A 13,184-nucleotide genomic window follows, 5' to 3' on the forward strand; every position below is an offset into this window, starting at 1 on the left:
AACATTGTTAGCGAGCCGTGGGCTTCTGAAATCAATCCTGGTTGAATTGTCTTTCAAAGCCACCATAGCAAATTTCTTCACGCATGGAAAAACGATTTGAATCGAGATTACTTTTTCGCTGGGAGGCGAGGTCATCACTGGGGAGGTGGGGGTGGAGGAGGCAGGTCGCTGGGAGGCGGTGGAGGCGGGGCATCGCCAGGGGGGGGCGGAGGGGGAGGGCTACCAGCACCTCCAGGGTACATTGGAGCCATCCCAGGAGGGGGAGGAGGCGCGCCCATACCAGGAGGGGCAGCACCAGGAGCGCCCATGCCAGGAGGGTAAGCCGCATATCCACCGTATCCACCGTATCCACCACCATAGGCAGGCTGCTGTCCGCCAGGAGGGGCCTGTTGCTGCCAAGGAGCAGCGCTTGGGGCAGTACCAGGGGCAGCATAACCACCTTGAGATCCGTAAGTGTAGTCGCGGGTTTGGGGTTGACCTGGGTGTTGGTTCTGTGCAGCCCAAGGGGCAGGACCGCCTTGGTTGCGAGATCCATGATCATCACGAGATCCATGGTGATCACGGGATCCATAGTTATCGCGGGATCCATAGTTGTCGCGGGATCCGTAGTCATCACGAGGGCGAGGTTCGCGGCGTTGTTGCCATGGAGCCACATCACTTTGGGGTGGTGGTCCACGTTGTTGCCAGGGCTTTAAGTCACGGTCGTCAGGATGGCCATTACCGCCATCAGGACCGGCTTCAATGCGACGGGGTTCGTATTCGCCAGGAGCCCCACCCGACAACTCGTTCATCAATTGCTAAGTGAGATGTCAGTATAATGTCTGATAAAGCAGTCATGAACAAAGAGAACTTACCTCCATCTCGCGATCCACGGCATCGCCAGTGCCAACAGCACGGTCGCCACGTCTGTCCGCGCCACCGGCGTTACGCCAGTCACTGCCTCTCTGGCGATCAGGACAATCGCGAGCCATATGACCAGCATTGCCACAGACACGACAGATGATGTTCGCAGTGAAGTTACGCTGTTCGGGACAGTCATACTTGCGGTGTCCGATTTGACCACCTGAGGATCACGGTTAAAATTAATTGCCCAAAAAATTTGAAAGGTGTCCACTTACAGTTCTGGCAAGCCTGGTTCTCATCGTCACGAAGGGTACCATTAAGAGCAGCCAGCTCACGAAGTTGGTTGCGCTTGAGCTCGTTCTGGCCTTCGGGGATGGATGCGGCCTGATAAATTGTCAATATCGGTATTTTAAACCACAAAATGAGACAAGGGAACTTACTGTTTCAATGACATTGTGGACAAGCTTCTTGGCCTTGTTAACCTTTTCTTCGGTGTCCGCCATAATCAGACAGTGAAGATCTTCTTCCTGGTTGCTACCGTGAGCGGCGTCAGATCGACCTTTTCCTTCTTTGACGGAGCCTTTGCCTCGAATGGCAATCTTAGCGCCGGACTCGGTCTCCATCTTTTTCAAGGTGTTTCCACGAGGTCCTATGAGTAAGCCAACTGTAAAAATAGCAAGAGCTAAGTGTTAGTGATCCTGTAATTGTTTTAAAATATGTGCAGCATCAAGCACCACGGTTTAGCAAGAAACAAGCTGAGGACATCCAAGGTGGTATGCCTTGTCAGCTCGAGTCGAGTAGGGACTCGTGATAAACGCAATGAAAGAATGGTTAGGAGTTAGAGGGTTAGTTATCATACTGAAGTTAATCTCTGGATAGTCATTCACGGGGACGTAGACCTTCTCCTGGGTCTTGGTGGGGCGTCTGTAGTCAGAAGGCGGGTTGTAGTTAGGAATGGTCTTGATGGCCTTCTCGACCAGTTTATGGCGTTCATCCTCAAGACGCTTGCGATAACGGTACTCGCGAGTGTTCACACGTCTTCCGAAGTTATCGTACTGGGGAGGTGGCGAGGGAGATCTGTTATGAAAGTCAGTACACAAGCACAAATTACAAAGGACGAAAGCATGTACCTGTCACCATCGGCGGGGACCACATCGTTGATTCGAAGCTTCTGGCTAATTTCCTCGATACGAAGATGAAGTGTGTAAGCTTCAAGCTGTTCGCTGGTGAAGTTCGCCATGATCATAGTCGGCAGGCCCATAAGACCGGCGGCCTTGTTCTCTTGCTGGTCACCCCAGCGGTTGCGCTTCTTGCGCCTCTTGCCATCCGTGTTCAGGGGACCTGGATCGGCTTTGAAATAGAAGTCAGACTTGGTTTGTTTTCAAAACTTTCACCTTGGTAGAAACATACCTCGAACAGGGCTGCGCCCACGCTTGGGGCCATCGGGGCCCATAGACGAAGAGGGCATAGAAGAAGGGGTCGCAGTGCGACTTTCCTCTTCTCCATCCTCGCCGCCCATGCGTCGCCGACCAAGCGGGATGTTGTTGGAGCCAGTTATTCCTTGGTTGCGCCAAGCCATGACTACTGCTTTGGATAAAAAAAAAGTGAGTAGTAAGTGATCTAGGTAGAAAGGATGAAAGAAGCTTCAATGTTCAAGAGGCGAGCATTCACACGTGATTTTAGCAAAATCTTATTTAGTAGGCGGTGGCGAGGCTATCCTCGGATTTATGTATACCCGGACTAGGAGCACTGTAGCGGTTGTGGCTCGGATGATTATTTCCCCGCCCTGCCTTATAGGTGAAGAGAGGAGGAGAGTTGCTGCGATGAGATGTGGATTGTGCATTCCACTTCTATGTATTATTAGCTTCCTCAGACTCATCATGGGTTCAGCTGTCAGTCAAGTCTCTTTCCTTTCGACCAACACGGAATTCTCTCTCAATCATCGACAGCATCTAGGTAAAAGGTTTTAGTCTCCCATATCCGGCTTTCAATCTAAATCTCCCAACTGCTTCTCCTTTTTCCATTGCTTCAAGTCAAATGTGCCTTCCTGTAGTTCATCCCGTTGTCCATCCCACATGAAAGTAACCCCTTCAACAGTCACTTTCGACGCTATCATCATCATTCAGAAGGTCAATCGAGCAAGGTATTAGCTGGTATTTGTGCGTCTCATAGGCTGCGAGTCGATCAAGTTCCGTCTGCGACAAGATTTCATATGCCATGCCGTCGACTGAACGGAATGGCTCTCCATCAAGAAGGGCAGTGTAGGGCCCCCACAGCTTGATTTCAAACCCTATCACTCTAGCACGACGCATGATGGGGGGTCGCTCTGAAGATTTCAAGACTTGACAGAGCGTATGTGGATCCATTAATGTCCCGTAGAAAAAACAATATTCTCTTTGAGACGGATCTATAGGCCAACCATCTTCAGCTGAATTGTCAGATGCTGTTTGGCTGTGCCTTAACGTGTCTGCCGAGTCATTGTATTCAAGGAATTTGCGGAGCATCGGGGAGGGGCGTTTGTCGCTCATTGTGTGCCAGGGTAGGTATGCAGATGCTGATCTCAACACGCCAGAGATCGGCTCAAGGGACGCAGGTGATAACACTGTATATTCTGCTATCTCTGTGGTGTAGTGCCATGGAGAGAGAAAAGAGTTGGAGTCGGGTACCTGAGACCTTCCAAGGTGACAACCTTGGAAGTCTGGGGAAATTACGTCAGTAGTACATCTGCCGGGCCGGCCCAGATCCAGCCCATCTAGAGGAACCTGTCCCGATCTGGACTTTGCTGGGGTCTACCCCTTTGTCCCGCCTTCGGCTGTGGATTGTGGTTTGACTATTTGCGGTGTTTGTAGGGTTAGGAGTGGTTGTGTCAGTGGGCCGGGCCCGGGCGTGTTTAACGATTGTGTAATACCCAGTGGCGTCCACGGATGTTCAGTTTTACTCGGTGATCAAAAGGCGGCAAAGAGTGGGCGCTAAATCGGAAAGGGAAAGCCATGTGTGGCCTGCAATCCAGTGTATACATATATGTACGTACATATGTGAAGTTTACGGTCTCTTGATTCGAATTTCGTCTCAAATTATCTGCTATGTTATTCAACTGTCATCAATGTCATATCGGTTCTTCAAACTTTGCCTTTGGCATCGGCCTGCATCCCCTGTTGAATCCAAGACCTGGCTTCAGCAGCCGCTTTATCCACAGCCGCCTTATCCTTGATAAGTTCTTTAATTGTATGAGGGGCAGGAACATGTCGGCCCTTCTCAGTACCCGGTCGCTGGGCCATAAGTTCCTCCCAGGCCTTAACATTCGGGAACTCGTCAATATCGATACCGGCCCATCCTGCAGCGGCCACCCACCCCCAGTGCGAGATATCGGCAATAGAGACGTGGTCACCGACAATATAACCAGACTTGGACTCGGCGAGGTGCTTGTCCAAAACACCGTACAATCGGCGTGACTCATTGACGTATCGGTTCACACCATACTCAATGCGCTCGGGGGCGTACCGCGAGAAATGGTTGGCTTGGCCTTGCATGGGTCCTAGGCCCGCATTCTGGAAAAACAGCCAGCTCTTCATCTCGTAGTATTCCCGCGTGCCCTTGGGGAATGAGATCTTGTAGTCTGGATCGTACTGTTCTGTCAAGTATTCCAGAATGCTGCCAGACTCAAACAGCCGGATCTCCTGGCCATCGCTGAAGGTGTCTGTCAAGGCAGGGATGCGGCCATTGGGGTTGATCTTTAGGAACCAGCTGTACGGAAGTTAGATCTGTTTGTGAAGGTAGTTGTAGAGATGTAAGCACATACTCTTCCTTTTGGGTATTCTTAGATATGTCAATCTTCTCAACCTTGTATGGCAGGCTGCAATCTGTTAGTACTAAAGCTGTAAGGAGGCCAAGGAAACTACTATACCCAAGCTCCTCTAGCGCGATGGAGATTTTGATGCCATTGGGGGTCTGGGTCGTGTAGAGGGTGATGTTTGGTTGCGTCATGTTGATAAAACAAGAAATGGTACTGAAGAGTGAACCTGAGATGATTGAAGCGGTTGAATTATTGTTGTGTTTGAAGATAAATCGATGATTTAAGTATGCGATGACTGAGGTCATATCTAGTCTTCGGCCCCACCCCGCTTTACGGATTTATAAGCTCGTGCAACTCGCGGAATGTTCTCCCGAGGTCTCTCCAAGCCGGATCCGGCTAAGTTCTACTACCCTGAGTTAAGTCCCCTCTATGACCTACTTCTGTAGTACCAATGGATGTTATTCTTGCTGATAATTGTAGTACCCTCAGGGCTGCCTCTTATTTTCATTCAATGCATTGGAATGCTGACAAAACCTAGGAAAAACCTAGATTAGAGGCGTATCTCCTGTTGTGCATAGCTGGACTTATCACAGCATTGACAGTTATGGGTTTGATTGAGAATAGAATACATTAGGCCCCAGCAAAATTTCTGGATCATGAGAGCCAGGAATATCTGTTGAGATGTCTAGGTGAGATCAGACTTCGTTTGAGGCCTATAAAGGCCCAGTTTGTTCATGAACAAGACCAGCAACTCGTCATCTCTTTCTTCTCATGTGCTTAGTTGCCAACACTTTTCTTTTTTCTTTTTTCTTTTCTTTTCTTTTCTTTTCTTCAAACTTGGTTTCGGTTTGCTCGATACAGTGGGCTCAAATCCGCCTAAAGCCCATCCAGTCCTAGGCAGACTAGGAGGCTGTTACTGATATCCATGAAAACAGACGTTAGGAGATAGCTCTATTGGGGTCACAAAAGTTTCTAGTCTTGAGGTCTGCAACTAGGCTAAACAGAACAAAGGCGTGACGCTCTAGTGCAGTTGACATATATATACTATTTCATGAGCACTAGCCTTCTGCCCCAATATGTGCATGTGGTTTAACATTGAGTCTCCCCGGTCAAAACCGTAATTCAGTATCCGTAAATCTTCCGACAAAATATCCATGTTTTGGCTGAAGACTTCATGAGCTTCTGATTGTCTCTCAAACCTCTCAATCCCGAATTTTTCCAAAACGAGGTTGAAGCACCTACCTACGTGGTTAGTATCTCTCCATTCGAAGTATACCTCTATATGTGCCTCACTATTTGACGCACCTTTATAATCCGCTACTTACACGGTTAGTATCTCTCTTTTCGACGCACCGCATTTTAATAATTCGCTTTTTCACACGGCTATCAATCCACTTCTTGATGTGTTAGTGCCTCTCGTTCGACACGCCCTACACCTCTAACAATGTACTTCTATATACTGTCAATTTATCTTCTTCCCCGCTTTTTGATATAGCTACCCGCGTTTATTCGCTGTAAAATGCCATTTTCAACTACCCTAGCTCCGGCTCTTCAACGCCGTCTTCACCGGCGACCGCGTTATACGACACGACAACATTTTCACCAACTGCTTCAAAACTAGGTATTCAATTTGTAGCAGCTCTATAATTTTATGCTCGTGGGGGGCTATCATATTTTATACTAGTAGTAGCTTAGTTTCTAGGACTATGAAGATCGGCCAAAAGAAAAAAGTGAAAAAAGACACTGAGCAGGATTGACCGCTAGACTAATCCTAAAGGATACCCTAAGGGTGGTAGGGGTACCACATTAAAAGGACTCAATACCATACATGGTGTCTATAGAAGTACATTCGTTTTCATTTCACAAGATATGGTGAAGAATTTTGCCCCAAGAGTAATGTGCTCTAGTGCCAGTCGATTGTAATCTGAGTATCAGGCAACCATATAACATGCATTAAAAACCACCAGAAGGGCAGTAGGGGTAAATAGAGCCTGGCGCGAGTGTGACTGACTGCGGACGAAAAAAAAAAAAAAAAAAAAAAAGAGGAGAACGATGATGTTGTATACAAGCTTCAGATTGTAACTAGGGAATGATTCTGCTTTACACTAGCTTAAATGTCCCTGCAGCTTGTGATTGGCCAACTTTACTTTATTCCAAGGTAACATGTGGGTCTTCTCTATACGCGTATCTGCAATCCGATCTATAGAAAGACCTAAAAATAAAAATAAAAAATTATTCTATCCTGAGAATGTCCGAAAATGACGGATTATAAAGGCTCTAAATCCTTCAACTTAGGTCTGCTCAACTCAACTCACAGCACTTCCTTCTTTCTTCGCGTGTCCATACAATCGCCAAACATGTCTGAACTCGTGTCTCGTTCCTACAAATTTTGGAACTATGCACCTTCGATACCGGCAGCTGTCATTTTCATGCTGATTTTCATGGTCCTAACGGGCCTTCATTCTTGGAAAATGTTCAGAGCCAGGACATGGTTTTGTATAGCATTTACCTTAGGCGGCTTTTGTATGTGGACTCCCTTCCCTTGCAATCTTATCCTTCCATGCCCCGAAGACCAGACGCTGACCTGCATTGCAATCAAGTCCAGATCATTGGTTACATCGGCCGCTGCGTTGCACACAATGATACGGTTAAAATGGGACCGTACATTGTCGCCAACATGTTCATTCTGCTCAGTCCTACACTCTTCGCCGCAACCATCTACATGACCCTTGGTCGAATCATCCGTCGGGTTCGAGGAGAACATCTTTCTCCCATTCGGGTCTCGCGCCTTACGAAAACATTTGTCTGGTTCGATGTTTTGTCTTTCGTTGTCCAGGGAAACTCCTCATCTCTCTCGGTTATGGGATACCCCAAGTGGGGAAAGGTGTGCGTTGTGATCGGTTTGGCAATTCAACTTATTTCCTTTTCCCTCTTTTGGGTAACAGCCATCATTTTCGCAAAGCGCCTTCGCCGTGCACCCACTCCCGAGTGTCTCAAGCCCGGTATCCCCTGGCAACGATCAATGCATATGCTATATGCTGTCAGTGCTCTGATTTTGGTCCGCTCTATTTTCCGGATCATTGAATATGTTATGGACAATGACGGTTATCCCCTTATGCATGAGTGGACATTGTATGTGTTTGATAGCTTGCCGATGGTAGTTGTCATGGTCATCTTCTTTATTTGGTATCCTGACCAGATGAGCCTTGACTCGGATTCCGATGGAAACATCCCGCTTACACACAGCTACTCTGGTGTTTGAATTTCTTGTGCTTGGAGCGAGGCTCTATATACCCTTCTTTGGAGTTTATTTTGTGATAGAACAATTGCTTTTTTCTACATTTAGCACATGCTTCAACAATTACCATCTTTCATACTTTGCCATCAAGCATATTTACCAATAGATATCATAGATAACACCCAACGTCTAATTGAGAAAACCCCTTAATTTAGGGCCGTCCAATTTAGGGGACTGAGCCCTCCATGGACCCACTTTAGCCTCGGGTTCGAATACGCGTATAGCTTTTGCCTCTCAACCGAGTGGAGTTTATGTAGAGTTCATATCCACTAGAATATCTCTTGATATGCAGAAATAAACACAATTGAGCTAATGGAACCAAGGCAGTAATATTCAAGTCCCTTGGCTGCTGAATGCGCGTATAGACTACGTGTAACCTTCGAATCCCAGAAACAAACAACAATAAAATGCTAAACATATGTCCTCTCCGAAACAAAATATGCAGCAAATTTTTTCCTCCGAGTCTAGTCTCCAAAGTGCTGGTTTTCACACCATGAGCCTCTCTCCATCGTTGTGCTTGGCTCAGGCCTTTTCGTATCCCCACGTACTAGGCGCCGAAGTGCTATCACTACAAGCTTCCCAGGTCTCAAATGTATCCCAGTCTATTCCCGCATGGTACTACTATAACCATGGCGGCGTGAAAGCTCAAAATCTCAACTTCTGCAATGTCACAGTGACCTACAAGCACACCGCCAAAAACGACACCATCAACGTTGGCGTGCTTCTACCCAGTGATTCCTGGAACGAGCGATTACAAGGAATCGGAGGAAACGGCTACACAGCTGGGCTCACATCAATAACAGCGTACGGAATGATTGCAGCTGCTGCCGAAGGATATGTCGCCATTTCAACGGATGGTGGTCACACAAGCGACGACCCTGCAGACTGGGGCCTTCTGGAAAATGGGATGCCAAACTATGATACCATGTACAACTTTGCCATTGCTTCTCTTGGAGATGCAGCAATTATCGGAAAGAGCTTAGCAGAGAGCGCTTATGGATCGAAGCCAAAATACTCTTATTGGACCGGATGCTCACAAGGCGGCCGACAGGGTTTGGCGCTCGCCCAGCAATATCCCGAAGCATATGATGGGATTGTTGCTTCTGCTCCGGCAATTAATTGGCCGCAACTTTCATTGGGAGGATACTGGGCTCAGTTTATCATGAACCAGCTCGATGAATACCCATACCCTTGCGAGATCAACGCAGTGACAGATGCCGCCCTCTCCGCCTGCGACAGTGCTGACGGTGTCATGGATGGTATAATCTCGGACCCAGATTCATGTGTCTTCGATCCGTTCGCTCTAGTGGGTGCTGAAATCAACTGCAGTGACACTGGATCGCAGTTGAGAATCTCGGCTGCCACCGCAAATATTGTCAATGCTACCTGGACGGGAGCATGGGACTCACAGAGCAACTTCTTGTGGTATGGTTTCTATCCCGGAACTCAATTGACAGGAGGAAATACCCCGGCAAATACAAAATGTGCCAACGGGACATGCACTGCGGTATCCAGCGAGCTGTATAATCGATGGGCTCAGGTGTTTGTCGAGCACAACCTGAATTTCACCTTGACGAATATCACACACCAAACATATGATCACCTTTTCCGAAAGTCCGTCCAGCAATGGAATTCGGTATTCGGAACGAATAACCCGGATCTATCGAAATTCCGTGACGCTGGGGGCAAGATGCTTACATACCATGGCCTGGTGCGTTTCATATTTCGTTCAAGAAACACACTTATACTAATTTTTGATGCAGATGGACGAGGTAATCCCTTCCAATGGCACGAGGTCATATTACGAAGCGGTAACTGCTGGCGACTCGAACATTCATGATTACTATAAGTTGTTCGAAGCACCAATGATGGGACACTGCTTTGGCACGAAAGGAGGATATCCTTCTACTATGTTCGACAGCCTTGTTGCTTGGGTCGAGTCTGACAATGCTCCTACAAGTCTTCCAGTGAAATACTCCCCAGAAGATGGGAAGACGTATGACAGAATCCTGTGCCCATACCCACAGCGAGCGAAGTACAAAGGTACTGGGGATGTGACATCCGCTGAGGCGTTTTATTGTGCTCAATGAGTTGTTTCTGCTTAATGCTTGATACAAGCTATAGGTCTTGTTATAAAGGCGATTTCAACGGTTGAATTCTGTAGACTGCTATCTACATTGTTGAACCTCGATGCGTAAGTTGAGAACAATCCCTAATCGAATCGTGCATTTTGCAGGAAAGATATGTACTCTATAGACCGATATGACAGAAAGATTGCTGCCAGAAAGGAACAAAAAGATCAAAGTATACAAGAAAAGCCAGCTGCAAAGCAAACCGAACAGGCAAGTAAAAAACTATACAACAGTATAACCCTACATAAAAGACGACAACGACCATCACAACTAACACGCTCATACGCCAAAAAGACACCAACTTATATCCATCATGTATATCAGTCTACCAAGAGAAACTCTCTTCCACATAATCAACATTGGACTGAGTCTGTCTCTTGCGACACACACGGCGAACGTCATCACTCAGACCGCCATTGCCACAGACAAGAACACCCATGGCGCCAATTTGATTCTCGACCTCCATGCCGACCAGTGTATCAATATTAGGACGACCAGGGAACATCTGCACAGTCGCAGAGGGACTCTGGATCTCCTTGGTGTTACGCGGCCGCGTAACAAAGAGCATGATGCGCAGGACTTCACGGCGGCGATCCATCGCCAAGATACTGGTCATCCAAGGCCGGATCCACTCCAAGTGTTCGGGCGACTGGATGATCCAGACGAGTGTGACGCGGCGGGCAGCGACGGTGCCGTTCGCGAACCCAGCGACCAGGTGGCGGACGAAGGGGACGTGGTGGGTGATACCAACTCCGCCGGCGAAGAGCATCACCGTACCGTATGAGTCCATGGTGTGGATGTTACCATATGGGCCCTCGGCAAAGGCGCGGAGGGTAATCTGTGAGCTCGGGGAGTTTGCAGCGCGCTGGAAGAGCTTGTCGGTCATTCCGGTGCGGCGGCGAACGAGAAGAGAGATTGTTTCTTTTTGGGGCGCGCTGAGGATGTCTTTGCTTGTGAGTGGGAGTGACTTCTCATCGGTATTGCTGTCTTCAGATTCGCTCCAGCCAACGGAGAACGGGTGCGAGGTCCACAAGCCCACTGCTGGGATGTAGAGGTAGATGTGCTGGCCCGGGCGGAAGGTCCAGGGGCGGGCCATGCGCAGGGTAATGCGCATTGCGTCGCCGTGCATGGCCTCGATGGTTGCGGTTGTGGATTCACGGCCGCAGTTACGGTACACAATGATTAAGAAGCGGGTGGCTCGCTCGAGGGCCCAGAGGATGATGGATGCAAGCAGATAGGTTTGCGCTGGTAGCCCGTTGAGGTGAACCCAAAGGAAACCCATAGACACGGCGGCAATGGCAATGTGCAAGTGGAGGAATGTCTCATAGAATGCATGGCGAATAGGCGAGGGCGAGTGCAACAAGAGCACAGTGAATGCACAGGCGGCCACCAGGCCGGTCAACAAAAAGTTGCTATTACTCAGAGCCATTCCGACAACCTTCCAGCCTTTCTCGTTGCCTTTGGGGATAGCCCATGCAAACACATGAGCAAGACTCTCCAGCACCACGATTCGGCCGAGCCATCGGTGGAGCAGATTCCATGTATCGAAAGGTACATGGAGCATAGCAATTAGAGGGTTGCTACGGCCTGCCATCAGGACCAATGGGATCAAGTTCACGGTTGCCATAACTCCGGTACGGTTACGAATAACACCAGCAAGGGTGTCCGTCTCGGATCCATACGGAGTTGTCACACAGCAGAGCGTGACGTTCATGGCAATAACGCCAGTGACAAGGAACGCATGGAAGCGGCTAGGCAAAGTACCCATGTTAAGAGCTGATGAGAGTTGGAGTTCACGGTTGTGTCGGTTGCGGAACAGCGCAGCGTATATGATATGGTCCTTGATCCAGGCAAAGGTATTGTGTGTAGAGACGAAGTACCGTTGTCGGTCATCGGTGAAGCTTGCCAGGCGTCGAAGATGGCGAGAGAAGCGAAAGGCGAGCTGCCAAATGTAATAAGCGGCGGCAGCACATCCAAGGGCGAGGAGTGAATAGCGTGCCAGATCATCGTTGACGGCTTCGTAGTAGGGAGAGTAACCACCAGATCGTTTTTCGATGTATTCAATATCCGTTGCGCTGGTCAGTCCGGCAAGGGACATCGCCAGAAGAAAGGAGTGCATGATGACCAACCAAAGATACCGCACGTCAAGTGCTTAGGATTGAACTTGGTGTGTTATTTAGCGAGGCCAGCTCGCTGGAAAAAAAAAAGAGTGTATTGAAAAGGGGAACGTTGATACCTGCCCCGACCCTAGAGAAGGCTCGGAAGATATTGTCGAGTAGAACAGCAAACAAAACAACCCCAGGTTGCTTGATCAAATGGCAGAAGCAAGGATTGAAGGGATTCGGACGTTTAGGGGTTTTTCCGTTGGGTGGCTGGTGTCAAGTAGAGGACCTGCCTATATCTAACATATAGAATTCAGAGCGAAAGCATGGAATAAAAGTCCTAGGTCGATATTTTTCAGTCCAATTAGGTTCAGTGAGAAGCGAAAATGTTCACAGAACAGCGGGCGATGTTTGTTGAAGGCTGTTGTCGACGGGCAACGAAAGGAATGCTTGTGATCCAGTCACAGCCAAAAAGAAAAATGTGCTAGAGATGGAATTTGTCGGACACAATGAAGATTGTTTCGAAAACAAAGGCAAAAGAAATGAGACAATGTTGATTGTTGTGAAAAAGAAAATGAAAGAATAACAATGAAAGATCGAAAATAGACAGAAGAAAGGACTGTTTCCCCTTGTGTTCAGTCCAGTGAAGATAGTGAGACAGAGTCAGGGCCAACCGGACCAATATGTAGAATTCAACCAAGACTCTCCACCTCTAGCACGGCCCATATCATGTGGAATTTGCTTTCCATTTTGATTTCCGGGTCATTTTCTTCAATTTTCTCGAAAGAGGGGGTTTGGCGCTAGGGCCACAGATCGATTCAAGGAGATACTCATGTGCGTATGGAGTATAAAGGCAGACGATCCTGCAGATCCATCGCGGCGAATCAGGGGCTCATATTTTCAGATAGCCTTTGCAGAATTTGGCAGAATATAGACCTCGAACATGCGACAGGTCAAGCCCCGAGTTGTCATAACGTGGCGGGAATACCGATCAAGGGTTGTGACTGGCCAGCGCT

The 13,184-nt window shown here is 48.3% G+C and overlaps 6 protein-coding genes across 6 annotated transcripts; 2 read left to right on the forward strand and 4 right to left on the reverse strand.

Annotated features, from left to right (window-relative positions):
- Positions 1–134: 134 nt before the first annotated feature.
- Positions 135–2,422, reverse strand: bbp (putative zinc knuckle transcription factor/splicing factor MSL5/ZFM1; the record flags this gene model as incomplete). The annotated part of the gene is made up of 7 exons (XM_056892338.1): positions 135–797; positions 855–1,063; positions 1,119–1,227; positions 1,284–1,507; positions 1,703–1,920; positions 1,974–2,193; positions 2,254–2,422. The coding sequence occupies 7 exons, from the start codon at positions 2,420–2,422 to the stop codon at positions 135–137; spliced, it is 1,812 nt and encodes a 603-aa protein (XP_056757333.1).
- Positions 2,423–2,830: 408 nt separating this feature from the next.
- N7537_001281 (gamma-glutamylcyclotransferase family protein) lies at positions 2,831–3,371 on the reverse strand (the record flags this gene model as incomplete). The annotated part of the gene is made up of 2 exons (XM_056892339.1): positions 2,831–2,943; positions 3,077–3,371. 2 exons carry the CDS (start codon positions 3,369–3,371, stop codon positions 2,831–2,833), a joined length of 408 nt encoding a protein of 135 aa, XP_056757334.1.
- A 591-nt stretch (positions 3,372–3,962) lies between these two features.
- On the reverse strand, positions 3,963–4,827 carry N7537_001282 (glutathione S-transferase family protein; the record flags this gene model as incomplete). The annotated part of the gene is made up of 3 exons (XM_056892340.1): positions 3,963–4,587; positions 4,643–4,696; positions 4,748–4,827. 3 exons carry the CDS (start codon positions 4,825–4,827, stop codon positions 3,963–3,965), a joined length of 759 nt encoding a protein of 252 aa, XP_056757335.1.
- A 2,462-nt stretch (positions 4,828–7,289) lies between these two features.
- On the forward strand, positions 7,290–7,898 carry N7537_001283 (RTA1 domain-containing protein; the record flags this gene model as incomplete). Its single annotated transcript, XM_056892341.1, has 1 exon — positions 7,290–7,898. One exon carries the CDS (start codon positions 7,290–7,292, stop codon positions 7,896–7,898), a length of 609 nt encoding a protein of 202 aa, XP_056757336.1.
- Positions 7,899–8,427: 529 nt separating this feature from the next.
- On the forward strand, positions 8,428–10,024 carry N7537_001284 (uncharacterized protein; the record flags this gene model as incomplete). Its single annotated transcript, XM_056892342.1, has 2 exons — positions 8,428–9,645; positions 9,698–10,024. The coding sequence occupies 2 exons, from the start codon at positions 8,428–8,430 to the stop codon at positions 10,022–10,024; spliced, it is 1,545 nt and encodes a 514-aa protein (XP_056757337.1).
- A 367-nt stretch (positions 10,025–10,391) lies between these two features.
- Positions 10,392–12,185, reverse strand: N7537_001285 (ferric reductase family protein; the record flags this gene model as incomplete). Its single annotated transcript, XM_056892343.1, has 1 exon — positions 10,392–12,185. The coding sequence occupies one exon, from the start codon at positions 12,183–12,185 to the stop codon at positions 10,392–10,394; it is 1,794 nt and encodes a 597-aa protein (XP_056757338.1).
- Between the last annotated feature and the right edge of the window lie 999 nt (positions 12,186–13,184).

The sequence above is a fragment of the Penicillium hordei genome (genome assembly GCF_028827395.1).
Source record: "Penicillium hordei strain IBT 12815 chromosome Unknown utg000001l_segment0_segment0, whole genome shotgun sequence".
NCBI classification, from domain to species: Eukaryota; Fungi; Ascomycota; class Eurotiomycetes; order Eurotiales; family Aspergillaceae; genus Penicillium; species Penicillium hordei.